The 27,998-nt window shown below is 37.1% G+C and overlaps 1 protein-coding gene across 3 annotated transcripts; it reads right to left on the bottom strand.

Annotated features, from left to right (window-relative positions):
• Positions 1-176: 176 nt before the first annotated feature.
• On the bottom strand, positions 177-27,998 carry NRDE2 (NRDE-2, necessary for RNA interference, domain containing). Of its 3 annotated transcripts, none has more exons than XM_068682970.1 (14): positions 27,678-27,996; positions 20,894-21,002; positions 18,796-19,020; positions 17,356-17,505; positions 15,417-15,879; positions 14,825-15,227; positions 11,396-11,529; positions 9,562-9,685; positions 8,440-8,615; positions 7,423-7,809; positions 5,414-6,342; positions 3,090-3,228; positions 1,487-1,558; positions 177-937 (listed from the first exon to the last, which is right to left on the bottom strand). In XM_068682970.1, exons 1-14 carry the CDS (start codon positions 27,754-27,756, stop codon positions 812-814), a joined length of 3,516 nt encoding a protein of 1,171 aa, XP_068539071.1. In that variant the 5' UTR covers positions 27,757-27,996; the 3' UTR covers positions 177-811. The 3 variants fall into 3 exon arrangements, 2 of the variants coding, with proteins under 2 accessions (XP_068539071.1, XP_068539072.1); XM_068682971.1 differs by having other exon boundaries at positions 18,796-19,017; positions 27,678-27,994; XR_011096908.1 differs by lacking the exon at positions 177-937 and having other exon boundaries at positions 1,544-1,558; positions 3,090-3,223; positions 27,678-27,998.

Below are 27,998 nucleotides of genomic sequence, written 5' to 3'. Positions count from 1 at the left end.
ACAGAATAGACTTCTACTTCTCTCATGATGATTGCCTATATTTGGGTCAAAAGAAAGTAATCAATTACAAAAACTTTTTTTAAACTGGACTGCTCAGAGATGCACTATGGATAAAGTTTCATTGTTAATGTATCAACAATCTTATTAAATTAAGAAAGAAAGAAAATCAAGTTCCATTTGAATTTTAAAAATTAAAGGTATATTTTTCATAAATATTCATATTAAAATGGTCATCTGTCAAAACATACAAATACAAGTCCAAAATAGGTGCCTGCACAAGCAAAGATTTGGCCTTCACTGTTTATGAACAGATGTAACTGTTGTTTGACTCGGTGGTTATATATACACACGCATACCAAGCTGAAGGAAATTACTGAAGTCTGCCAGCTGGAGGACAGTGGAGCATCCACTTGGCAGATGTTTATTTCCTGTGCTGTTCACCAAACCATAATTGGCATGTACTGAATCTCTATTGAACTCCAGGGAATGTAATTTCAAACAATAGAAGAAGAAATGTGGGCAACATTCAACAGGAGGATATTTGCGAGAGGGTATCCTTCTGTGGGAGCCAGGAATACTTCAGAGAAATGGATGCATTTCTGTGGGCAAAATGCAGTACTTGATCCAAGAATACTCACAGCTAGTAGAACTCCATTTTGATAGCAACTTGTACAAAAAAATTAAAAAAAAAAAAAAAAAAAGTACATAGTACCCAAGTCCCAACAGAGCTCCAGCTTGTAGAGACAGTTCTAACTAAGTGTTAGTTTTGGAACTAGCTTGTGTACTTTCTTCGCTCTTACACAATCTTCTCTTAGACTTCTAACAGGAGATCCAGCTCTTCCATAGGTACCCGCACTCTTAATTCTTTTTCAGTCATTAGATCAAGTGTCTCTTGTAGCTGATCAGGGAAGTACTCTATTGCATCCATATACAGTACCTGGAAAGGCAATGGTAAAATGAGAACTTTTTATCTGCCATTTTTCTATCACAGCAAGACACATAATAGAAAGAGTATGCAGACATGCAAACAACCCTGCAGCAAGAACACAGGAAATACACACTTCCTAAAAATAATACCAACAGAACTAGAATTTCTACATTCACAGCAGTGCAGATGTTTAACCAAAGTCTTTTCCAACTGTTACTAAACAGTTGTATTCAAAAAGATAAAACTCATAGATCAAGAGGTGCTGGAGCATTTACAGCATACTCAGCCATCATTTGGGGAGTTGTGGGTGCTCCTTAACACCCTTCTGTTCTGAAATGCAAACAGTACTGACCACTATGTTTGTCTCCATTTCAGATCTTTTTTTTTATTAAAAAATAAATAAATAAATATTATAGTTGCTTTTTGGAAAGCTCTACTTTCATTTAATTTACCCATTATGATAACTACTAAATTATAATTTTTAGTTGTTTTTTTTTTTAAATACAGAACTTCAAAAACTAGAGTACTGATGACAGGCTTATTTTTTTCAATGCTTACTTTTGTCCAAGGACAGTTCTGAATGGCTTTATAAAACAATCCTTTACTTTTTTCTTTTTTTCCTACTGAAACCTGTGTGAGAAAAAAAAAAAAAACGTTCATAATTCAATACAGCAATAACTGAAATAATAAAACAACTGTCTATGAGACAAAAGAAATTCCCAATGAAAAGCTTGGTGTTCCTCTGTTGAGGAGTCCTTCCTACTATATCCTGTGATAGCTATACAGTTGGATAGGTTACAGTGATGACTACCTGTGTAATCAAAGAGATGTCCTTAGGGGGTTTCAGTGTTTTACTCGTGAGACAAGTAGTAGAATAGAGAGCAGCAGCAGAAGCTGCCACTGAATATTTCAGTTGAAGCCAATGCCTTTGCCTGTATTTCGCAGTAATATCGCAATGGGCAAGAGTGTGCATCACTACCCAGAACTTAACACCACACAAAAGCATCTCTGGTACCGTGAAGGTGATAATATATTATTTTTGTGCACTGAAGAGACTATACCCATATGCTTTTTCACTCCAGATAAGCTTGTTACGGTTGGATACCAAAAATATATTAAATGCATTGAGATGTTTGGAGAAGAAGAGCTCTTCAGGCACAAAATCACATTTTCTCTTGTTCTGACTGTTGCTAAAAATGAGCAAGTTCCCTTGTCAATTCTTAAAATCCAGAAATTCTTTTGCATATTATTGTGATGTTGGTTGCAGAAACTTGTGCTGTTCAGGTGTCCTGATCTCCCTTTGCCGAATAGCGATGCATGTATACAAATAACTGAAAAGGGGATGCAAAGAGGATTGAGACAGTCTCTTCTTTTCAGTGGTGCCCCGTGCCAGAACAAGAGGCAAGAGACACAATCTGGATCTCAGGAGGTTTCATCTGAGCATCAGGAAGCACTTTGCTGTGCGGGTGACTGAGCACTGGCACAGGTTGCCCAAAAAGGCTGCAGTCTCCCTCCCCGGAGATCTTCAGAAGCCATCTGGACACGGTCCTGGGCAGCATGCTCTGTTAAGTCCTGCTGGAGCAGAGGGGCTGGACCAGATGGCCTCCAGAGGTGCCTTCCAACCTCAGCCATTCTGGGATCCCGTGAAGTTATACAAGATCGGGATCTAGCTTTGACTGAAATATCAGAGTCCTCACAATTTCCATACAGAACACTAAAGTAGGTCTAAGATACAAATACAAGTCATCACTGCTTATTTATATAAAAATCATAAAATCCTACATCCCTTCCTTAGATTTGCTTCCTTTTTTCTTAAATTTTGCTCCCCTGACCACTTGCCTCTATATTGTGAGACAGACCAGGGGGAATCCATCTATTGATATCTCATGAAATAAGTTTTACCTGTGTGAGAGGGCAGCCACAATAACTGCACCTGTATTAAAACCACACTGTCAGAAGCTATCACTCCTTCTGATCTTTATGAAGGAAATTTTCCCAAATATGCCAAAAAGATGCAGCATTACAATTCACAAATAAGTCACCTCGAAAATCATATAGCTATGGCACCATTTAGTGTTTCTTTTTTAATATATCATCATAGCTGTGCCCATAAGAAATTCCAGATGTGGCAGATGCAGTAAAATGGATACACTCTTCTTACCAGAAAGTTCAAATACATCCTCCATAGCAGTGGACAATGGGTACCATTTTCACTCTGAGTGGCATGTTCAAATAGAGCTATAATCCTATTTGTTAACCCAGTTTCAGGAATAGTATAATATATTTCACCAACATCTGCCCTGAAACAGAGAGGGGAAAAAAGAAAAACACAATCACTTAAACACAAGATAAAGGACCACATTCAGATGTTAAGATCAACATACTGTCTTCTGTTCACACAGCACTGTATATGGACAATTTTGCATTTCATGCTGTGAACTCTGAATGTCATAAAACTGATTTTTAGCCAGTTTTCTAAATAGAAAATTCCATTAAAAGAAGCTAAATGAGATATTTTCTGGAAATTAAAGCATGCTGGAAAATTAACCCTGTTCAACTGGAGATGATTTTTCTGAGAATAATTATCTGCTATCATATAATCTTAAAACACTTATCTTAGTGTTCATTCCAGACATTGTATAATTCAAAACTTGGCAAAGCAGCTCAAACCAAATGCAAGTCTAGATCAAGAAGCCTTCTTTTGGTACCCAGGCAAGTCTGCTTAAATTTACCTTTGTAAGACCATCTGTAGATCTTGTATCAAGCCCTAGGTTACAGCTCTGGATGTCAACTGTGATTGGAACAGGAAACCATTTTATATTTGACCCAGGAGTTTCAAATCCCACAAGATCCAGGCCCAACACAAAATGTTTTTCATGTTTTTCACTGAAGCATTACTTTCTATCTACAGCTGATACAGACTGGCTTATTTTTGATGCTTGTGTTGGAAGAGCCTGGAGCACTCACGGCAGCATCACCTCTCTTTCTGCATTTTCCTATCCTGGCAGCTTGCTCCACTCAAGCTTAGTGCTCCTCATTTGACTCTTTCTTCAAGGGTCTTTAAGGTCATGTTTCCTCTCATCATAACCTTAGCCATGGCAGAATGTGATGTAATGTACTCTCCATGGAGCATTGTATCTCACCTTGGTTTATGTATGCTACTGTTTTACTCTTGATGTTCATTTCTTTCATGAATTCTATGCATTTAAACATGCAGAAATGAGAAACAGAACAGGAAACAGTCACACATACTACAGACCTTTGCTTAGTTTGTCACAACATAAAACATTATTTTTAATTCATGACTCACAGGCCATTTATCTCCTTTGCAGTAGGTCAGCTGCACTCTTGCAACATCCAGCTTGTCCCTATACAAATGTAATTTACAGGAACAGCCATGCTAGCAGAAAACAATCTGGAAAGGAGCTAAATGTCACAGAGAAAATCACCACTCTGGAATTTTAACATGGGTTTCCAGTAACGAGAATGAAAACCATCATATTGTCAGTCTGCAATTAACAGTAAATCAAATCACAATTGTCCTTTACATTTGATGGCAGTAGAATTTTTACTACAATTTAGGATCACAAACTCTGACAGCTCAGGAATGTCACTGCTACGAGTGCATGCCTGTTGCCAGACTGAGGCAATCAAAGCAGTGGGCACATCATTTTAAAGCATACTGATAATTTCATCAAGTGCTAAGATTGTATGCTTACAGCTATGGAAAGCCTCCAGATAACAGTTTCCTAGAAATCTCTGTTGCTATGTGCAGACACAAAGAACCAAGCTGGCAGTATTGTAGATACACAGGTAGCATGGCATAGGTAGCTCCTAGCAATGAGTTGACAAGAGACTAAGGTTTAAGAACAAACATATACCTCTATTCCTCACATCTCTTACCCCTTTTTCCTTTCCTGGGAGCATAATACCCAAGCCCAGACCACACCACAAATTCAGGAAATTTCCAGCCTCTTCTACCTAGCAACAGTCCCATATAAAAACCGAACCCTCAAGTACTCACTATGGAAACAGATCTGCTACCACTGTATTCTGCAACTCAGGAGTAAAGTAGGGCAGTGAGCTCAGACAGAAACCAATATAGCTCTGTTTTACACTCCTTTTTGCTGTACGTATTAAAATTCAGCAGTTTATAGGCTCATCATGTCTACTCTAGCCATCTAGGCAGGCTCTTAGTCATTTAAAAATCAGGCAAATAAGTATGTACCATCCTGATGTCAGAGCTGAGCAATCAAACACAAGCAACACACGATCTGAGCCAGCAGAAAGGACATGAGACTAGAACCTAGGCCTTTAATTTTGTTCAGGATTCTGTCACCAGCTCGCTGTCTGGTCTCAAACAAATAACCCTCCCTAGTCATAGCATCTTCATCTGCAAAAAAGAACGACAGCATTTTCTCTCCTCTGTTACGCGATCAGACAGAAAAAAAAAAAGTGTTATCACAAGGAGCTGCAAGATATTACCTCTGGACGTGCTCAGTAAGTTTTTTTCTCATTTGCTCTGCTTGGATTGCAAACAGCCACGGCTCTAAAGAGCTGGTAGACCTCGTGACACCATCAAAAAACCTTCGTGCTTTGCTAGCACTGTGAGACTTCCCTTGGACCTGGATGTACGACCTCCAGAGGGACTGGTTGCTAGGATATCTCCTCAGCGCCTCCGTTAGGGCCTCTCGCAAAGGATTCAAAGGATAAACGCTAATTTTCATGTGGAACATGAGTAAATTTGTGTGCAGCAGTGTGACAGCTTCAAGAGCTGTGGGAAGATTTTGAACGCCAGAATTCATTCCGGAATTTTCACATTTCTCTGGAGCAGGAACTTGAAGTTTTTCCGAAGCCTGTGCATATACCAATACCGCAGCATCAATCCCAACGGTCAAGTACTGGAACACTGCGTAACATCCAACCAAGTTAACCAGCTGGTTAGACTCACCGACCTGATCCCGATCAGAAACTGGTGTTTTATTTAAATAATCTTGCAGTGCATGCTCATACGTCTTACGAGCTTTCAGGACATTAACAGATAACACTTGTCCATTATAGGGCACATACGGTCCACTTTCAGTCAATTTAGTCAATATATGAACAGCGCGCGATGTGACAGCTCCTTCCAGGCTTTCCAGGAGTTCCACTTCTAGCTGAGCATAAAGCAGACTGAGGCTGCACAGCTTGGGACTCTTCAATCCTCCCGTCTCTGCTGTGCTCAGAGCTGTGTCAAATACCTTCCTAGCATCAGCAGTGTTTCCAAGCAGCCATTCTAGGTACGCATACAGTTTCCAAAGAGAAAGGTCATTTCGGTTGTCAGGTGCTTTAAGGAGATTCTTGGCCAATTTTTTACTTTTCCTCCCTTGTGCTTTCAGCTTCTTCTTGTTTTTTGTTTGGAGACACTGAACTACCTGCAACGAAGAATAAACAGAACACATTTTGAGAGAGGTGAGAAAAAAGAAAAGAAAGAGAAAAAAAAAGAAAAAAAGCCAAACCTCACAGCATTTTGATTTCATTACTGCCTTTGTTTTCATATTGTTCCATATTTCACCGCTGGCCAGAGCTGTTGCTACTGAACACTGTAAGTTGTCAGAGCTGCCTGTTGTCAGCTTCCTCCAACATACCCAAATTGCACAGGCTTATCATCCTCATGCCTGGCACTGCCATTAAATAGTATCAAATTCCACTGGTTTAAAAGGCCAACTCATCCAAAAAAAGGAGTTGCTATCCTGTAATGGTTGAGAAGAACTAAATAAAAATCCTGTCTGGCTAGATGCAGCTTATGACCAGCACAAATAAATCTCCACGTAACTTTCACAGCAGAAATCTGCTGGGGAAAAAAATCTGGAGATTTCATAGGAAACCTTCTGGTTAGGTGATGTTTGGGTAAAAGGCAGAGAATTCTTCCATAAGAAAACACAAAATTAAACTTTCTGAAGTGCTAAGAGAAACTGCAGTCTTGTGGGCATCTATTGGGCATATAAGCGAACAGTTTCACTTAAATCCAGATTCAAGTAATAAGGTGTTATTTCCTTCAATAACACTGCAAAAGTAACTTGCAAAGGAAGCAGTGGGTTTCTTCATAAGGTGCTAATATCATGGTATGGGGGATTATGCACTTTGTAGAATATATTGATGAAAGTTCTTGGCTCATTCACTTTGCCTTGTAAAAAGAACAACTTGCATCCACTCTTGTCTAGCATATGAAGTATCATATAGCAGTAGACAACATGTTAACATTTATCTAAGACTGCAAGAAATACTTTACTACATGAAAATATGCTTCTGTATAAAATGTACTGAAGAACAGGGTTTGTGTTTTTTTTTTTTTACCCTTTTTTCTTTTGCCCCCAGGGCAATCTTAACTGACACTTACTGCTTTGAATACTCAGTCCTCTAAGACAATTTTCCTGAGAAGTTATTCTAATTAAACATAAACACACAAGGAAATCACACAGCACAAAAGCAGTTATATGCAGATTTCTCATTACCTTAGATATTTCATACTGTAACCAACAAATGGACAGGTTAGATTTTTCCTTTCCTGAAAATAGCAGGTATAGAGCATGAAAAACATTCTGTATGAATTCCTCTCCATCTTTATAATGGCCTATATGCTGTCTGCCTCTTAGCATCGTGTCCATATGACCAATACTGTTGAATCCAGATAGTGGCACATCAATAGAAGTCAGTGGCTTTTCATCAGAAAGTACATTGTCAAAGATGTTATTTTCGTCCATGGCAATATAGAGGTTGGGAGGAAAGAGTTTACTTATACATGGCACTCCCAGGAATTGCAAAAATGAGTACAGTAGTTGATGTTGAAGGTCTGGATTAGAAAGCTGGATCATGGATGGTCCAAGATCATCAAATAAAACCTTTAAAACAAAAAACAAATCAAAACTCAATTTATGCAATCAAGTAAAATCAAGAAACCTACGTAACTAGAGAAACTTTTGAAGTCAATAAAGATTTATAATTACTACTAAATGGTAAGGGAAAAGCAATGCATTTTCCCAGTCAGATGGTAAATTTGCTCTCGAGATATTTCTTTGCTCTAGATTATCAGAGACCCATACAGAACACTTAACACAATGAAAGTCTAAAAATATATTATTGATTTTTCCAAATAAAAATGCGTTAAAAGGCCCGATCAATGTCTGACTTTACCTTTTCTCCCAAGAAAAAAAAAAGTCCAAATATCTGACTTGAAGCTAAATTCAGGCAACAAAACTTTTGTTTATTTAATGTGGATATCATCTTAAACACAGTCTGTGATATTTCCATATACAGCTGAGAGAAATCACAGAACAGCAAGGCTATTCACCTACAGCCCAAAGTTTACCATGAGGTTCCTATGGATTTCAGCAGTCTCAGCACAAAACCTAAGGTGACTTTTGAATTCCAAACAAATGAAAAAAGAATTACTCCTCTGAAAATATCTGTTGGCAATGAATCCAAACACAAAGCTAAGTTTATCTCCCACTGTTTTATTATGTTAGAGTGACCTGTCTTTCTGGATCTTCACAGTCTTCTTCAGTTTGGTTTTTGGTTTTGTCTGGCCTCCAAGGTAGCCAATGTCTTGCTTCACGAGAATATTCAATATCCAGCCAAATGTGCCACTTGGGGAGAGTTTTATCCTTTATTTCTTCATCTTCATCTATCTCTTCTTCATCATCATCATCTAAAAACAGATCAAAACACCCACACAGATATTAAAGAAAAATTAATCTACCACATCCAAAGACCAGACTTGACATATAATTTAACTATTTTTAAAATGCCTGTTTTCATTAACGTTGCATCTGTTTCCAGGATGGAGCTGAAGATTTCCACATCATAGTTCTGCGTTTTGACACCATCTCTGTAAGTGCAGGTTTCCAAACTATTTGAACCAGTGAACCAGTGTCAGCACCCAAACTTTATCACAGAGATAACAATAAATCCTCATCAGGCTGTGGGGCACTTAACAACAGCAGTTTATAAGCCACAGCAAAGGGCCAGTAGCTACTTTTTTATGCAGTTTAGTTTCTTCATATCTGGGCACGGTATCTCAAATGCACTCTATGAACATTCATGTGCATAAAACACTTTACTTGCGTTTCCTCAAAATGCATTATCACAACGATTAAACATTGCAAACTAAGACTGACAACGCTGCTTTAAAACACCTGGTATTTTTCAAAATTTTAAGCAACACACAACAGAAACTACCATTGTAGTTAAACACATACAAAAAGAAGTGTTTAATCTCATCCTACTTTTCTGATAATCCTTTTGGTACTTAAACATTATCAGCATATTTTTCCTGTGACAGGTATATATTAATTGCTTGCTGTAACTGATAAGCCCTTCTAAGTTAATGTTAAGGGGAAGCTTGTAGAGACTTCCTTGTGGCTCAGAAAAAAAAAAATAAACTTCCTCAAAATGTATGGTTACCTGCACTTTTTTTTTTTTGGTAGTAAATCATGCCATTTTTACACCATATCCAAATTCTTGTTGTGATGTTTACCATTAACTATGTGAAACATTCCCAATTCACAACACATAAATTTCCAGTAAAATAAACTGATGGCAGCAATGTTTTTACTACATGGACATAGGAACGACACATATTGACATGGGCATACCAGGTTTGTCAACAGCAATCCAGCCACCCTTTTCTTGTTGGTGCATCCATGCCCTCCAGCCTCTTGCTCCTTTTTCTCCAATTCGTGGTTCTCCACTATCCCAAAAGGGTTCAAAGAATTCCACCTGTTTTTTTCAGCGGGGGAAACCAAAACAAAACATATTTAGAATAATTTTTGCTGTTGTAAAGACACTGATTGGATCAATACAGTTTTCCAGACCCCTACAGTCACTTATTGGTGAGCAGCTTCTGTATCTAAAGATTTTGTTAGATGCTACTTAAGAAGCTGCAGCAACACCTGAGTACTTTGGTTATGTCTGTGGCACAGCACAACTGTCATCAGCTCTTCTCTTTAACATAAGGATTGTTTTTAAAACAAAACAAAACAAAAAAAATTGTATTAAGCTTTTACAGAATGCAGAAGACTCTTGTGCCAAATATCCTATTCAGCTTCTTCAAGGGTAAGGATCTGAAGTCCCCAAAATGTGGCTTTCAGAACCCAAATCTCCTTTCCTCTCCATCTTTTTTGGGACCATGAAGAATTTGGATAATAGAATGATGATTTAGACAATCATACTCCTATGATTCAATCAAAATGCTACACTTGGACATAAGCATGAGTGGACTGAGGATAAGAGGAAAAGATCAGTAAGGCCTTTTATTTCTCAGATTTCAGATGATCAACAATCTCAGGGCACTTTTCAGTGAATCAGAAGTTCAGGGTTGTAGTTCTTCACTGCTTGTATGCAATCTATCACCTTTAGACTGATCAATTCCTCCCCTGCATTGTGTATACTTTGCTCTAATAACCATCTCTCTCCTACTTCATGCTTCTGCTGTGTACCAAACCTTGGCTTGGACATTGAGATGCGACTCAAATACAAATATTAACAACAAAATTTACTGTAAGAAAAATCAGCATCACTGTATGAAAAAACGCAGGGTTTACAAATCTAATTCTACTCCTTATGGATTTATTCTTTGCAAAAAGTGAGAAAGTAAACTGTGAAAACAGTACGGAAGCAACTAATTCAAGACTGAGTCATGATTCTACAAGAGGGCAGAATTAAAGATGTTGCACCAGCTGTAAATCTGGCATTTTATTATTTTGAAGAACTGCACTTTCCAACTAGACTTTGTCCTTTTAATTTAGGTTCCTTTCCATCCTGCCTTCTTAATAGATTTAAACACTACAGGTAATCTTACAGTCTTTTCAAATGGTTGGAAGTGTAACAGGTTTTTTTGTTGTTGTTTGGTTGTGTTTGTTTGTTTTTTTTTGTCTTTTAATTGTTATTTTTTTTTTGTGCAACTATGCCAAGTGTTCCATCCTGCATGATAATTATAATTAAGTCTACACTTCCGGCATTTTAAGAGGACACCGGTATTATTTAAAGTAAAAGATTGCTCCATTGATGGGCAACAGCATCTAGAGGGCAAAAAATAATGTCTTAGCAGTGGATGCTGGAGAAGGTGGGGATAATAAAAGGATTTTTAACACTGGGGAGAACTTTTAACTTCGGGGAAAAGAAGCAGGAAAGCACTAACTGCCAACACTTTGGTCAGCCAGCTGAATTTTCTCTGTCATTTTAGCAAGATGGAAGACAAGGTATGACTGGTCATTGCACTTCCATTATATACAGAAGCAGCAGCAATTTGGCATGTAGTTCCAGAGGACCCACAATATTTTTCCAATGCAGACACCACCTTGAAGAGCCACAAAGTCAGTTGCAATTCAAAATATTTTCCTTATGTCCTTAAAATTCATCAATATTTTTCTGCTGCAGCATTCTCTGTAATGCACAAGGACATAAAACCATTTAAATGGAAATTGCTACCTGTCCCTTTGTTGGCAGATCTTTTACACTATCAGGTTTAAAGAAGGTGAAGTCAATCAGAGCCTGAAACAAAGACACTGCTTTCTCAGAATGGCCAGCCTGTCGCAGGAAGTGGCATTGCTGAATAAATATAGCTGTAAAGGAAAGGAAAGAAAGTTTTTTTTTTTTATTTCAAAGAAATTGTTGTTGTTAAGTATTTTAATAAAGCCCACAAATATACAAAAGACATACATGAAGTGCTGTGGAGCATAATTGTTCTGGAACAGTGTCAAAATCCAAAACATAGTAGTAACTGACATAAAAGCATGTCAAAATTATTGTAGTCTGTAGTAACTTCAAGTCCTCCCACTTTAAATGTGCTAAACAGATGCCATTTTATTTTCCTTTATGAGAGTCTGGTCTTTTGGCCAAAGCATTACTGCCTGAGATTAGAGAATCATCTTGTCCCTTGCTCTTCAACAAATTATTTCTGTAATCATTGTCATACCCCTACTACACACTGAGCCTCAAATCCCAGCTTATACAGGAAAGAATAACCTCAGATTTTCTATTCATATGTTTGCAAATGACAATTTTAGGACAAAAGAAAAGAGCTAGAAAAATAACATATTAAAAAAAAAAAACAACAAACAAACTACTACTAGATAATGCAAGAACAGAGACATTTGAATACTCTAAATAACATTCAACTCTTAACAAAACAGGGGCTGTTTGACAAAGTGCTTTAAATTATAATTTTTGCAACAAATAAGACAGATAATTCATTGATAGTTTTGAAAATAGTTACTCAAACACTGCTTTGTTTAAAAACCTTCAAAACCAAAACAAAGTATGTATGTGTCTAGATATACAAATGCAACTTCATAGGTTTATACAAATTATGATGATTTTATCTCTTTATATTGAGTGGCAAACAATTTATTCCTCTTGTTCAGATTTACACCAGATATGCACACATACGAAGTAAGCGTTTCATTAATCTTCCTGCAAGGTCATTCTTTCTGACAACAAAGACTTAAATACCTTCAGAAATCTCATTAAACAACAAGAAGTGTGCTAAGTGTCTAATAGAATCTTCCAAAGCATTTTAATCAGTTTAGGCACTTATTCCATCAATTTTGGTATCCAATTGCCACTGAAAAAAATTGTTGCTTCCCAGTTCATCAGCTTCCAACTAATGAACATTGATTAAAATGTTCTGAATGAAGAGAATATCTCATCAGGACTTGCTGTCAAACTGGAGCCAAAAATAACTAATAGCATAAGACTTTCTGCGTGACAAAAAAGAAAACCGAAGAAATGCAAAGATCAGTGTTTTCTTTGTGATAAAAACTGAAAACAACAAGCATACATATTTAATTTGGTTTACGATGCTAGGACACTTCTAGAGCCGAACCTAGAAGGTGTGGATGTTTCTCCCCAGCTGCTACGTATAATTTGAAAAACAGGACTGCCTTTCCACAGCAGAACTTGAGGATACTTATTTTCACTTGTTTTACATTAACAGATCCTAGTAAATTCAAAATGTTACAAGATAAAAATATTTGAAGACTGATCTATAATTTTAAATACATCTTTACCTTTCTTCATGTTTAAAAAATACATTGATACTGTTTTGAAGCAGATAGTATCATGCACATAATTGAACACTAGATGGCACAGTCCACCACTACTTAAACTTAGCTCTTACACTTTATCATTATCAAAGGTTGATGATAGAAGCCTACATACATCTACCCCTAATTCGTGAAACTCTTAGTAGATTTATGTTAACAAAAATTTGTAGATTTCTTAGTTCAAACTTACCTCAAGAACTACAAATAGTTAAGTAACTAAAAATAATAATAATAAAAAAAACACTTTCAGACCAAGAAGACCCCCCTGGAAGTTTCTCCACTCCTATTACTTGAATTCCAAAGTGTCTGTATGGGTGGGGTGGAGTGTGCGTGGGGAAGATATAATAGAAAAAAAAAGTTCTTGACAGTGCTTGTAAACAATTCACTATAGTGCTAATACAGGACAAGTAGAAATTAAGAGTGAACAGAAACACAAGAAAAGTTGAGTTGTTTTTTCAACCTATTTATATGGGTAGACTTGCCAACAAGTATGCTTTGTGAAAAATGTTTCAACGTAACATATTAAACTAGTTAAAGGGACCATATTGAAAAACATTTTTTTCACAAAATATTTAACAAGTAAATATGTTCTGTGCAGAAAAAAAAAAAAAAAAAAGGAAACCTTCCTGTTTGAAAAAAATATACATGTAGAGGCTGAATAAAACATTTGTCCCGAGAAACATCTGTTGTGGTTGACATACAAAGCGAATGAAGTATTAGAAGTCAAAGACCGTAATTAGAAGATCAGACGATACCAGGCAGTACAACAGCCACCTGCCAGTAGGGGACTTTTCCTTTACAAAACATTTTCCAGCTCTTGATCCAAAATGAATCAGAAGACCACCGTAAGAGATCCAAAGAATTTAAGTTATTTTGTAACACAGCATTGGCATCATAATCTTAAAGTCAAGACTTGCTTAACAGATAGCATTATTGTTCCAACAGCACTTTCAAGATTTGGACAAAAATAGAAGTTTCTTGGACTATGCCACAGATGAAAAAGCACGAAATACAGCATAATAGTCTCTTCTAGCTTTAAAATGTATTTTAAAAGAAAAATAATCCAGATTCATAGTGACACTAATATTTTCCTCCTCAGCATATCCATAGATTAACGATCACAATGACCCTTTGAGGTAGAGAAGCATAATTGAAACGGGATATAACTTTCATTTGGCTCCAGACAAATTTAAAGCCTGTGCCAGAACTGAGCACAAACCTGTTTCTTGCCTGGATCCTGTCCAGCATCCTAACCATCTGACTAACTTTCCTTCCAGGCATAATTATATAATAAATTTTAACTTGCAGATAAATGCATACAATAAATGCAAATGACACGATTGTATAGCATTGCAGTTCAGAATTCTGAATGCATTCATTGTGACTCTCACAAAAATTTCACATTACCCTTTTCTTTTCTAGATAAAAGTAATTAAAAAAAAAACCTTTTGAACAAGAGATCATTTCTTTCACAACCAAACTTTTTTTTTTTTTAAACACTTTTCAAAGATAAAAGCACCTCTCTTGGCTGCTGGCTGCAATTCTTAAGCCTTGCCGTTGTACTGTAAACCACTCAGGACATTATACTTGGATGGTGTATCACAAACTCATCTGGGGAAGGGAAGCATCTGCCGTATCCATATTTGGTTGGAATGTCTGCTTCAATTCTCAGCTAAGAAAACAAGATGCCAGCATTTTGAAGAGAATAAAATTTTCCTATAATAGATAGGAAAGTCTGTTCTTACAGAGAATGTATTCAACTCTTATGAAGACCTTTCTGACCGTATCACAAAAGAGAGAAAAACTTCCTTACCTAGCATAGCTTCTTCTGTGCCTGGCAGTGGGGGATGTGACACCATGCTGCCATCCTGTACAGCTGCCAGCGTAGTCAAGCATTTTCCATAGAGTCCATTGATTTTTGAAACAGAAAAGGTACTGAACTGACTTTGACAGAACAGAAGATATTTCTTCCACAGCTCTGGGTTATTGGGATGTATGAAAATTAGCTTCTGCCATTCTTTGATCAAAGCTGGTGGTTCCCAGAATTCTGTGCAAACCTTCAACCTGGCGAGTTTCAGATCAACATTACCTGGATTGCTTTCAATTGCCCTCTCTAAAATAGCTAGTTTCTTTTCTAAGATTAACTTCAGTGATTTTCTTCTTACTTCCTGCTCTCCCATACTTGCATAAGGGCTAGGTCCTCTCATTAATTCATCCTTTAAACAAAACAAAGATCATAACAACATTAGGAACAACCATCATGAGAAGAACACTGACATTTGTGAAAATGAATTAACAGCTCATTCTTTTCCAGTAAATATATATAGTCCTAAACAAAGGAAACTGAAATACATTTGTGTATTTATTACTTAATAATGAGCAATCATGTCTGTCAAAAAACATACCTGAAAAGAAACAAATTCCATCCAAGCATTAATATCTCTTGGGTTTTCTCTGACTTTCTTGTTATATTCTTCCACTTTTGTCATCAGAATGGGGTTAACATTTATCGCAGACTCCTGAAATGCCTGCTGTGTATTTACAGGCTCATGTTCTGCATCTTTGTTTCCTTTTCCTTGCAGCCACACTGTAGTTGATGGATCATAAATCCCAAGAGGGTTTACCTCTGTTGTGTCAGAAGGATCACTGCTTTCCATTTGGAAAACTGGTATAAAAGCAGCTGAGTCAGATGGAGAACTTTTATTGCAAACAGGAATCCCATCTGTGTTTAATGTCTTCACATTGTTCTTTGAGAAGTAGCGCTCAGGTCGCCTCTGTGATTGCTTCTTTTGGGATGCAGGACTGTCCCAAGTTATACATTGTTTCTTTGCATCTATGCCAAGACAGGACTCTCCTTTCCTTTTATATCTTAAAAGGAAAAATACAGTTAAACATATTCTAAAATACATGTAAGAAAGGATAACTCCTTTTTGAAAGGAAGTATGAAACTATGAATCAAGTACTTTAATCCAAATTGACCCAAATAGCATATGCAGAGAGCTTCAAAAGTTTAAGAACTTGGGAACTCTCTCTTTAAGTCTTTATTTATTTTTGCAGTGCCATCAGAACTTCTATCATTTAAAGCATTCTCTAAGTTCAACGATGGCCATCTTACTTCCAGAAGAAAAAATATTTTTTCCTCCAATCACTTTAAACCATGCAGACATACCTGGACAAAGATCAACAGACAACACTATTTAATGGTATTTAGATTAGATTATTTTAAAGTGAATAATTAGACAACAGCAGTTCATCTGGTAATTTTTCTTTTGCATCCCTAAGCCTTTCTCCATCTTATAAGCCAACAAGAGGGGGAAAAAAAAACAGACTCATGAAGGCCACAATGAAGGCTACGGACTAACAAAGAAAGATGCCATTTTAAAATATTACCAAAAATGTCATTTCAATGGCAGATGCAGTGATGTGCAATGCCGAAATAACATTTTCCATCTCAAACAATAGCTGACAACCCAAAGTTGGCAGAAAAGTGGAATGGATTGTAACCAGGCAATTTTACTGCACAGGTATACATATTACAAAAATAAAAGACATCAATCCCTCTTCCTCCACAAATAATTACATTATACACAGTAAACACTTTTCCTTGAGAACATGAAGCAAAAAGTGTGCATGCATAATACATAAGCCCAGCGTGAGCTCCCTTGGATGGACTTCTCTGTTAATTCAGGGAAAAGCTCTGAAGCGCTAGCATAATACTAGTAACCCACTAAGGATGTTGAATATGCAATTTCATCTACAGCCATTTGAAATGTAGCAATGCATTAAACAGATACTCTTTGGTATAACGTCTGCACAATCTAACACAGAATCCATTTGCTAAGAAAGTATTTGCACTTTTTGCAAAAATCTCAAACTACTCAAGTAAGTAAATTTTTTGACATTTCTAATATGAGAAACATAGTACCTTCATTTCCCTTTAAGGCACAGAAAAAGAGCAATGAAGAGATCAAAACGTACAACGACCTGGAGACTATCTAGAACTGAACCTAGGGTTTCTGACTTTGAAACCATGACTTTTGAATGATGCCACCTCCAGATGGTAGATCTAGAGGTTCACATGCCTGTGATCTACTACATAAAGAATGTTTTTAAAAAGTACTTTATTCCCATTATTTCATGGCATCTTTTGTATTCAATGATATTTTGATCCAATACAAAGTTAATTTTTTAAGTACACTATTAAGTACGCTATAGAAGGTATTTTCTCACCTTCTTCATAAAAATTTGAAATGTCAACTATTTCACAACCAGCCTCAATTTAATGAATCTTGAGTTAGTGATTCCATGATAGCTTGCAAACCAATACAAACCAACATATTGTACCTTGCAATGTCCCCTCGATACAGGGATTTGTAGGCCCAGTTTGCAGGATCTGATTTCTTGTCTATTCTGAAAGTTTCTGCTGTGAAAGCCTGGACGTCATCAAGCCAAACAAAGCGGTTGTTGGTAAGATTTGATGTTTTATCACCTAGACTGAAGAAAACGAGAAGTATATTCTAATTATTTGTGCACATATTCAGCATTTACAAAACCAGAAAACATCATGTATGTATATATATCTATATATATGTATGTATGTATGTATGCATATATATATACACACACATATATGCATACATATATATATACACACAATGTGTATATATATATAAACATGTATATATATATATATACACATGTATACACACGATGTATACAATGTGTATATATTCATAGCATATACAAGTGCTTATGAACCTGTGCTCTCAGTTCTTGCAAAATCTGCCTTGGAAAGTAGAAAATAGAGGAAAAATCAAAGATGGCCTGGAGTACACCCAGCTGTAACAAAAGTTACAACCTCAGTGTGAGGACATCCTCACTCCTTCCCCAGGAGCAGATGCAGAATCAGAGAGGCAAAATGGCTGCTCAAGCTGACAAACATGATGAGAAACAGGGAAAGGTGACTTACACAGCCAGTTAGATAGAGCCACTTAGATTGAAAACATCAAAAACCAAGAGACTGAGAAAAACACATGACTGTGTATGTGGTTTGCCAAAGCAGAATACTCAATGTGTTTGTAGAACCTCTTTTACTGCTCAAGGATCATGCTAGTTACTAGACACCTACTACTTCATGCAAAAATGACACCTCCACCAATTACACAGTACTTCAGAGCTCCCAGAATTAACAAAAAAGATCTGGTAAAACAATTTCAATTGTTCAAATACTCACCCAGATATACTATGAGTAAGAAGTATGAAGCATATGGCATATAGCAATAAATGGATGGACATTAAAGAAATATTAAATTAATATAAGCTTTTTCTTAATATGAAGAAAAAAGCAAATGTGAACTCTGAGTAAGAAGTTATATTACAAGACAAATACAACTGTGTTATTGTACTAACTAAGAATAATGTTTAATGCAAGCCCTCTCCAAGCTCTACAAGTAAAGCAAGGACCCATGACAGGAAACAAGATGCTTACAAATACACAAAATTAGCCTTTAAACATCTTTAAAAATATTTCATTACACCCATACCATGTTTTGTTCTGAAGAACAGTATTTTGCAGAATATTTTAGTCACAGTTTCTCAGAAGTGATAAAACAGGTGTTTCTAATTCGAATCTTTTTAACTGTTTTGAACACAGGTTTGATTATTTAAAGGTTAGGAAAAAAAAACAACACACCAGGGGCAAGAATCTCATTCATAAAGTTGAAGAGACAGGTAAAAAAAAAACACAACAAATTTACATTTTGCATAGTATTTATAAGTACATACTTTGCTGCTGCTTCCTTTTCACGATTTCTGCCACTTGCTGTAGCTCTGTCCTTGATGTGCTTAGTGTCCAAGTCTGATTCGCTGCTGCTGGAGTCCCCTTTGGCTTTCTTTTTTGTCTTGTAGTGGTGATGCTTTTTCTTTTTCTTTTTCCTTTTCTTACTTGACTTTTTCAGATTCTCATCTGAATCACTTTCCCCTGACAGCTCTGATCTTGAAGTAGTCCTGCTTGGAAAGGAGTATATATATCTATATATACACTTAGATATCTGAGTAGTAGAACTGTAAAAAGATATCACTGTGAGAAAGCTCCTAAACATTTTACCCTTCACCTTTCTCTACCCTGCCTGTCTTTCTGGAGAAGAGAGTTAATAGCAACCCATAAAATGTAATATACAGTAGAACTGCAGTAAATAACAATTATATTTTTCTCATCTTCTGGAATTGCTGAAAAACAGTCTTAAATTTTTAATTGTCAAAGACATTTTGATGTGGGATCTATACAAGTATCCATCTGTTATCACCACCAAATTAAAGAAAATAAATGAGCTGATAAAATCTTGTAACAACTGTGTGGAGACAACTTAGGTCACGCTAAAAAGATGGTCACCTTTCACGGTGACCACAAAGAAAGAAAAAGTCTGTACCTTTTCTTTGTTTCATTATGATTTACATTAAAAAAAAAAAATCAAAGAAGTATTTTCAAGATCACTTCCAGCTTAAAAATTCAAATCTTACTTCTTAAGGAACAATTTTTGGTGACTACTGAATTAATGCTGTCGTATATTAAACTTTAGTAACATCATATAAACATTGTATAAAAAAATGTAATAACAAACACAACATGTGATAGACAACTGACTTACTAAGAGATGACACTAAAAGAGGAGCAACAAGGCTCAGTATTCTTAATGAGTCAATAAAAGTAAATGCATTGTTTCAGAAGCAAGGCACCTCCAAAAAGAACACAAAGAGGTGTCTCTGTATGAAAGTATGAAGAAAAAAGAATCCATGGGAGAACCCATCGAAATCTTAAAAACAAACAAAAATAATAATAATAAAAAAAACACAATGAAATATCTTAACTATATTAATTAGTTTTTATTGAAATGAGATTGTACCCCAGTAATACTTAAGATTTTTTTTTTTACATTCTTTTTCAAAAGTTAAATATGGTGGGTTTATTAGATCATTCTATCTGAAGGGTAATTTGTAAATTCCTTAGTGACAATAAAAGTAGAATATATGACTGATAAATAAAACAGTGATGGCATTTCATTTACACAATATATGTAAATGTAAACATAAATATATGAAAGGATGTATTCAACCATGATTTTTATTATAAAGACATTCTGTCTCACTGCCACCAACAGCCAACATAAACACTGGAGCTTGTTTAAAATTAAACATGACTAAGTTTTCAAACTTGGCAACTGCAACTGGATTCTATTAATTATTCAGTTTTAGTTATAGTCTAGATATGTCAAGTACAGCAACTGTTCAAGTGAAGGTACTAAAATCAACCAGTACTTTAACAAATGTGGTGCTCACAACACATATTTGTAAAAATAACATAATCAGCCTCTTCAGTGAGCAGCACAATCTATGCTGCTGAAAAACTTGATACAGGTATTATCTCATTAATTCACATCTTCAACTAGTTTTTAAAAAGTAAAAAAAAATAAATCCTGTACTTGACTGCAAAATGGTTGATTTAAATGGTTTTCACAGAGAAATCACAAAGATGATACTTAATCTTTACATTAATTCAAGGGTCACTAAGGACATTCAAAAGCTAATGAAGAATCATCATCACTCAGCTCCATTTCCCTGCCAAAATAACAATGATTTAAATGTAGCTGTGAGAAAAAGAAAATTTAAATGTAATTATATAAGTATAACTTCTCATTATTTTAAGTTAAAGGACATGGAAGCATTATTCATACTTTCATATATGACTCAGCTCAGGCCTTTATAAATAGTGAACAGTGGAATGAAAAGCAGCACTAAAAGCTCCTGATTTTGGTCTCCCATAACAAAAGATAAGCAGGACAAAAAAAAAAAAAAGAGGCTAAAGAGATATTGAAGTATATTCTACCTTATTAGTGGTGATTTTTCAGGGGTAGAATTTGCAACTTCTGTAGTGCGTTGATGCACTAACAGTGCATCTTCTGTAGAGAAGCTTGGGTTACTCAGCCAGTCCAGGTCTGCAGGTGAAGAGAAGCGTGAGATCAGTACAAATAAGCTTGATATGTTTTTTAAAGTTAGGGGTTAATCTAGTCAGCAGACATTTAAATTTGCAGAAAATGTCACTAAGTCATGTGTAATAGTTGAGGACACTGAAGAGCAGTGAAATTTCCATTTAGCAGAACAATAGGTTTCAACCAGGTAAAATATTTAGGAGCCAGGATTCTCTTGGGACATCAATTTAAGCTTTTAAAAAGACACTGTGTAGCAATACTTAGAAGTTCATTCTGAAAGCAGGTAATATGTTTCATATACTGCTATATATATATATTTTTTTTTAAGTCTCTTTCCAGTATTAATTTTAACACGTACGCACTCAAACAGTATAACTGAAAAAAATACAGAAGGACATAATTACTTAAGAAACATAGGTAACGAATGAAACGCAACTTAATGCAAATTTAGAAAATTACAAAATGTGCTTTACTTGCTGTATGGAAAGTATTTTAAACACAATTTTATTGATAGGGACACCCATTACTGATAAGAATACTCAAGTGTTTTATACAAGGTCAAAATACGGCACTGGATTCTCAGTTCTCTAACCACTGAGATACCATTACCCTTGGATACAGCATGAGAAAAGGCTAATTGATGTTCATGTTGATGCGTTAATCAGCATTTAGCATAGAGACCAACCATTTCGGGTATCTATCAGGTCAGATGTTGACAGGCTATAGAAGGTAGACTTTCTGACCTAATTTTAGTGATATTAAAACTTCTATGAAAGAATTCTAGAAATGAAATTTCTATGAAAACCCTTAAGCGTGTGAACTGTTCTAACATTAAACAAAAATTGTTGCTTAGCATAATCACAGAATTTATCAGCATTTATCAGCAGTCTCTCTGGTGCCATTCCATGGGAGATAACAAAGGAACAAATTTTGTCTCCCTGCCCGTTCTCCATGCTCTTCACAACCGTTTTTGCCTCAGTGTTCTTCCTGTCACATTCTTGTCTTTGTGCTTTTGACCACGCTGACCTCTGAGACTTAAATAGCATGAACTCATTGTCTGCTAAGCCATACATCTCTCCTCCTTCAGAAGTATTTCTTTCAGAAATATCTCTTCATACAAAAATTCTTTCTTCTGTCTCATGTCTCTGTTGTCCACAAAAGGATTTAAAATGGAGCAGGCTGCAGAACAGTTTGCTAACCTAAGATAAACTCATCAAGTACATATAATCAAGCAAAGCTCCAGTTGTCACTTCCCAAGAGCTGGCCCTAGCCAGCAAAGAACAAGCACCCCTGGGGAGGGCCGTCCTCGCTGGGCCATGCCAAGTCTCCATCTCTGCACAGAGAAGAGCCCCAGGCAGCACACCGCAGGGCACTGCCATGCACCATCCTTTCCATCACCAAAATGCAAGACAGTGAAAAACAGAAAGATAAAAATTCAACTGTCTAACCTGTATGCATATGATTGTATCCATCTGCCTGGCAATGGAATCACTACACCTATGTCAAATGTTACCACACTCTGTTGCAAATCCACACCAAAACCCTTCCCCCCCCCCCGAAGTACTTAAAATATATTAATGCAAAATTACAATTACAATCAAGACCTTTAAACCATTATTACTTATTTAAAACATGATAAAAACCTATTACTTAATTCAATTGAATTTAAATTAATCCACTGTGGCACAAGCACCTTCATCTTAAATACGTGTGCTTGATTCTAAACCTCTAAATCTACCACAAAGCATTCGACCAAAACTTTTGGTGACCTTAAAGGGGAAAGATTTCTGCTGGCTAATATCCAAGCAACATGTGACTTGCCTATCAAAATTCCCCCTGCTGGGGAATAAAGTGCTCTGCAATAATAAGTTCTCATTTCAGTCCTGTAAGAAACGTACTAAGAAACAACCTAGAATCAGAATTGCTTCTTAGAAGAATTTTATTTAGCATTTTTCACAAAATCCCATAATGCTTCTCAGAGATAATTCTGCAACCATACCATATGTGAAACACACAAGACTTATATAACTTCCTACACCTGATAACTACATAACCAAATGAGTTAATTCAATAAATGTCACATGCTAGTGTGCTGCCTTATGCCTGAGATTCCTCAAGTATATTTATTAAATATGATGCTGATTTAAAAATGGGTATCTTACATATATTCAATTATTTCTGCTCATTTTGGTTTTGAAGAAGTGATGTAAAGGAATGCAGGAACAAACCGTAACCCTAACACATCTTTCCACTGGTCACACTCCGTCTTCCTTATACATAGACAAATTCAGAGATTAATCAGTCCCGAGCACTCCATATTTAGGTAAATACAACCAATTTGTGCATAAGGGATTTTATTCATTTACAGAAATAAAGGAGAAATTCAGTGCCCTTAAAAAAAAATCCATCTTTGTTTTAATTTGCATGGTATCCCCCAGAAGCCTTTGATCTTCCTTTTGATAAATTATTGTTTCACTTTGCAACGTGTAATAAGTCATTTACTAGAATTATTTATTTTGGCAGAATTTAATTTATTGTAAGGTAGTTCTGTATTGATTTGAATAAAGAACTATGCTTCAAAACCACTTGAAATATATTAATACCAATACTCATGACATTTCTTAATAAAACACTGGCTTAAGCTTTTCAGAAAAAAAAAAAATTAAGCTACGGCAGAACAGTTAAATGAATTGTTTTAAGCATACAGAGTTGTTGGTGATGAAATTCAGATTTCAAGACTTATGAGATCCAGACCATTAGTCTAAGACATGTTTAAGATCTTGACCTAACATCTTCTAACATGCTGTACATCTCAAAATAGGCTTTCCGTCAATTTCAAGAGCATAGTATCTGGTCCTCCAAAGATTAACATAGATAATGCATTTTACAATATTACTTGACCATGTAAACACTTTAGATACAGAGCAGCCCAAAATAGGAAAAAAATGTCTGCATACAACAAGTATGCTAAATTTTATAACCTCGAGCATTAAGGCACTGCGTTCCAAGCAATTTCCAAATGGAGATATGGATCTTTAGCAGGACTAGGAGCTTTAGGCTTAAAAACTGAAAAATAAAAACCCACTGATACATTACTTTTTAAAATAGCATTATTGATTACATTGACAAAATGAACAGAGAATAAATTAAACAAAGAAAGTAGTAAAGCTTCAGCTGCTTTAGAAGACAATAAAAGCAGGGGCTGATCAAGCATACAATTTTCTTGAGGCACAAAACACACTTGGAATCTACAAGTCAGTTTAAACAGAGCTTATACCTGATTTGGCACAGGAGTGGAAAGCAGTTCTCTATATTTCTCTGCCTTAAAGGCTGTGCTAAGACAGGAACCACATTTTTAAATAACGAGGGAGTTGGCAAAATTTTCACTTTCCTCCCTCAAAACAAGTCAATAAATTAATCTTGCATCTTACAAAAGAATGAAGCCTGGGTTTCTGAGTTGTGCCCTAAATCCTTTACACTCTCTCCCACTGCCACAGCTTCAGGAATTATCGGAGTTCTCCAGACCCTGCTGCTTTCCCACATCCCCTCCCTATCAGCTGGGCAGGAGGCAGCCTGTGCTGTATCAGTGTGATCTCTGAAGATGTTTATTAGTTGGCTAACGTGCATATGCTCAATGCCAAGTAGTTCAATTCATGTTACAGCCTCTCTCTCAACAGTGTCACTTGCCTAGATTTATGTTTTCTAAGCAAGTGCAGATTTTCACAGACCCCTCGTTTTATGACTTCTCTCTCTCACTCACAATTAATTTTTTTGAAAGGGTTAAAACTCCTGAGGGGGAAGAGAGATATTGCAGAAGCAGGCTGGCATACTGGCACAGCAAGCACGCATGAGAATGATTTCCATAGGAAATTTGCATTAAATATAGCAAAATAACATTTACTATCACCATTTTAACAAACTTTTAAGATGTTATTTTGACTTAACTTTACCTGCAAGTACCTGTTATTTCCCTGCCGATGTGAAGTCCCTCACTAAACCAGGTACAGTGTGCTTATGGCAGTAAGCACAAGCAGAGTAACATTTATTTTTAATAGGCCAAATTATTGTTTTAGTGCCTCACAGGAAATCTCACCTTGAGAACTGGAGTCATAAACATTAATCCCCTGGTGGCCTAGGCTTGGTTCTACCTGAACAGATAAGATCAAATTGCGTTTTTAAAATATTGAAGAATCACACTGCATGAACAAACCCCCCTAGCACAGTCAATATGCCTCTGTGGACACACCAGTGCAATGTTTAGAATTCTCCAACTAGAGTTTTCTGAACAATTTAATCAAACTGACCTGATACTCTGGAAAGAATTGAACAAATTTTTCCATTACGCAACATGCAAGTCCAAACCTCCTTGCAAATCTCCAGTGAATCAGTTAGGTGGATACAAATATTTCAATCTTTAAAATTCTACCACTTCATTCTTTTTTTCTTGTCAGACATCTAAGAAGTTTAGTATTTTCACAGACCAGATCTATGTTCTTCAGAAAATAAAATAAAAGACAAATTTTTGGTGATAATATGTGTGCATTTACTATTCTTCCATTCCACCATCTATATTCATGAGTACAAGAGTAGAAGTAAACCAGTGGCGCTTTTTTAAACCTTACCAAGTTACATATATATATTTATATGCATTATATATAGTGTATATAGATAAAATATATAGTATATATACATATAGTGCATGTCTAAGGGGCATTTTAAAGAGTTTTATGAAGGTCTTCAGTTGCCTTTCCAAATGCTGAAAATGTGCTTTCAGCAAAAATCACGGAATCATAGTAACTACGGAATACTTTAGATTGTAAACAATGCTGTGCATTATGCTTACTACTGCCTGGGGGGTTAATTATTACCACTGTTCTGTTCAGTACTGATAATTTGTGGTCTTTTATCAAAAAGTAATTAAACTTGATAATATAATTTTAAGAAACCATATACAAAATTACATTGTGCTCTAGAGATGGCTGCAGCTCAGCATTTTAGCAGGATAGGATGAGCATACAGCAATACTGTTTCAGATATTTATAAATGATTTATGGAAGTTTGAAAGAATATCAGACAGAGGTCAGAAGAATGAAATATGATGACAGTGTTTACATTATTACCTATTTTTTATAATAAAACTATAAAGTTATCCTGAATGACTGCTGAAGACACCCCAGTTTTACATATCATGTTAAAAAACACATATTCAGTGATCTCTGTATCACGATCGATTTTGGCTTCATCTCAGCTCTGAGGAAAGAGAGTCATCTATCAGACAGATACCAAAGTTGTCTGTCGAGTTCTCAAGTTCTCACAAGCTGAACGTGTGAAATTTGATATATGCCACCATTAATGTGGTTCTGAGTACTTAATTTTTATTACTTATACTGAAATACGATAAAGTACAAAATTGCGTAAAACGTAAAAAGTGAACAAATGATGATCCTTAAACTTTTGTCAATAATTCTGATATTAAAAGTTTCTAGTAGACCAAAACATATCTCATAAACAATGCTATAACTGAAATCCAGATCTGAAAGTACGTCTTAACATCGTTTTCTGTGTAACTTGACCTTCCAGGCAGGTGGTCTGCGGTGACACAGACTGCGTAACAAACCTGAGGCTCTATTCCCAGGGTTTTAAAATGTAAGCAAAGGCCTCACTACTAGAGCAACATTACTGTACATCTGCTTGGCACAGCAGCTTCTCTCTTCCTAGAAGCTGTGATTTGGGATATTATTATGCCCACTGTTCCCTGCACCAAGTGCATTACCAGAAAGGCTCCCCAGCACGGCTAAAGCATCTCTGTACTGGCAGGCTGTGTATCAACAGGTGCAATGCCATCAGGGCAAAATGCAGAACTTGCTAGGAGGTGGGAAGTAGCTTACCCTATGCTGTATTCATGAAAGTTTCTAAAACTCACCATAATGACCGGACCAAACATCCAAGAAATTTACACCAGGGATTATGTTACTTTTCTCTTGCTGTGGTCTCTACAGGACAGGCAAGGGCAGTGGGAGATGGCAAGCAATAAGCTGAGTTCAGAACACCTCCCAGTACAATTAATGCACGTTGTGACTGAGTGTGTACTTTACGTTTCGCAATACACCACCTAGTGTTCTTTGCTCATTTAATAGAAGTATAACTCATTAGGCAGCAGCCGTGGCAATCAAAAGATCAAGCTGAATGATATTCTCAGTCATAAAGTTCCCCAAACGATCCTTTACGGCTTGCACACCCTTCCCCAGGACGAGCGTTTCCACAGCCACGCCTCCAGCAGACACCTGGCAACAAACCCGCGCACACCCAGCCCACACCCCAGGTGTCCCTACTTCAGCTTCTCTCCAAATTTACACCCCAGAAGGGAACTTTGGTCAGCAGGACAGCAACTTTATTGAAAGCAGCAGCGGGCACTAAGCTTTCCCAGCCTCCCCTCGGACCGCGCAGCCCCGCGCAGGGGAGGGAGGAGCCGGCGGCGAGGGCACCCCGCCCCGTGCAGCCGCGGGGCTGAGGCGGGCCTGGCGGGCGGGGACCACCTCAGAGCCCCCCGCTGCCCGCGGACCCCACACGCAGCCCGGGGCCGCTGCCGGCCGGGGCAGGAAGCTCCGTGCGGCGCCCACTGGAAGCGGAAGGGCTTCCCCGCGGAGCGCTGCCGGGGGAAGGGTTCCCCGAGGGTTTTACCTTTCCTGGAGCCCTCGCTGCTGCCCGCTGGGGTCTCCCCGGACTCGGCGGCACCGGCGAAGGCCGGGAACAGCGCCATGGCCCCGCTGCCTGCCCCGCTGCCCGCCCGAGCTGCCCCGCGGAGCGGAGGGGCAAGATGGCGGCGCGGCGCCGGGCCTGCTGGGACCTGTAGTTCGCCTGCCCCGGCTCCCAAAATGGCGGCCGGGCCGCTGTGGGTGCTGAGCGAGGAAAGTGTCTGGGCTGGGGGTGTCGTGTTATCCTCCGGGCCTCCGCTGACGGGACGGAAGGAGGGGATTACTGTTCAGCCCGCGGGGAAGAGCC

Source organism: Anas acuta, chromosome 5 (genome assembly GCF_963932015.1).
Source record: "Anas acuta chromosome 5, bAnaAcu1.1, whole genome shotgun sequence".
In the NCBI taxonomy this organism is placed as follows: Eukaryota; Metazoa; Chordata; class Aves; order Anseriformes; family Anatidae; genus Anas; species Anas acuta.
Note: the sequence above shows the minus strand (reverse complement) of the source record. Positions and strands in the feature narration are given on the sequence as shown.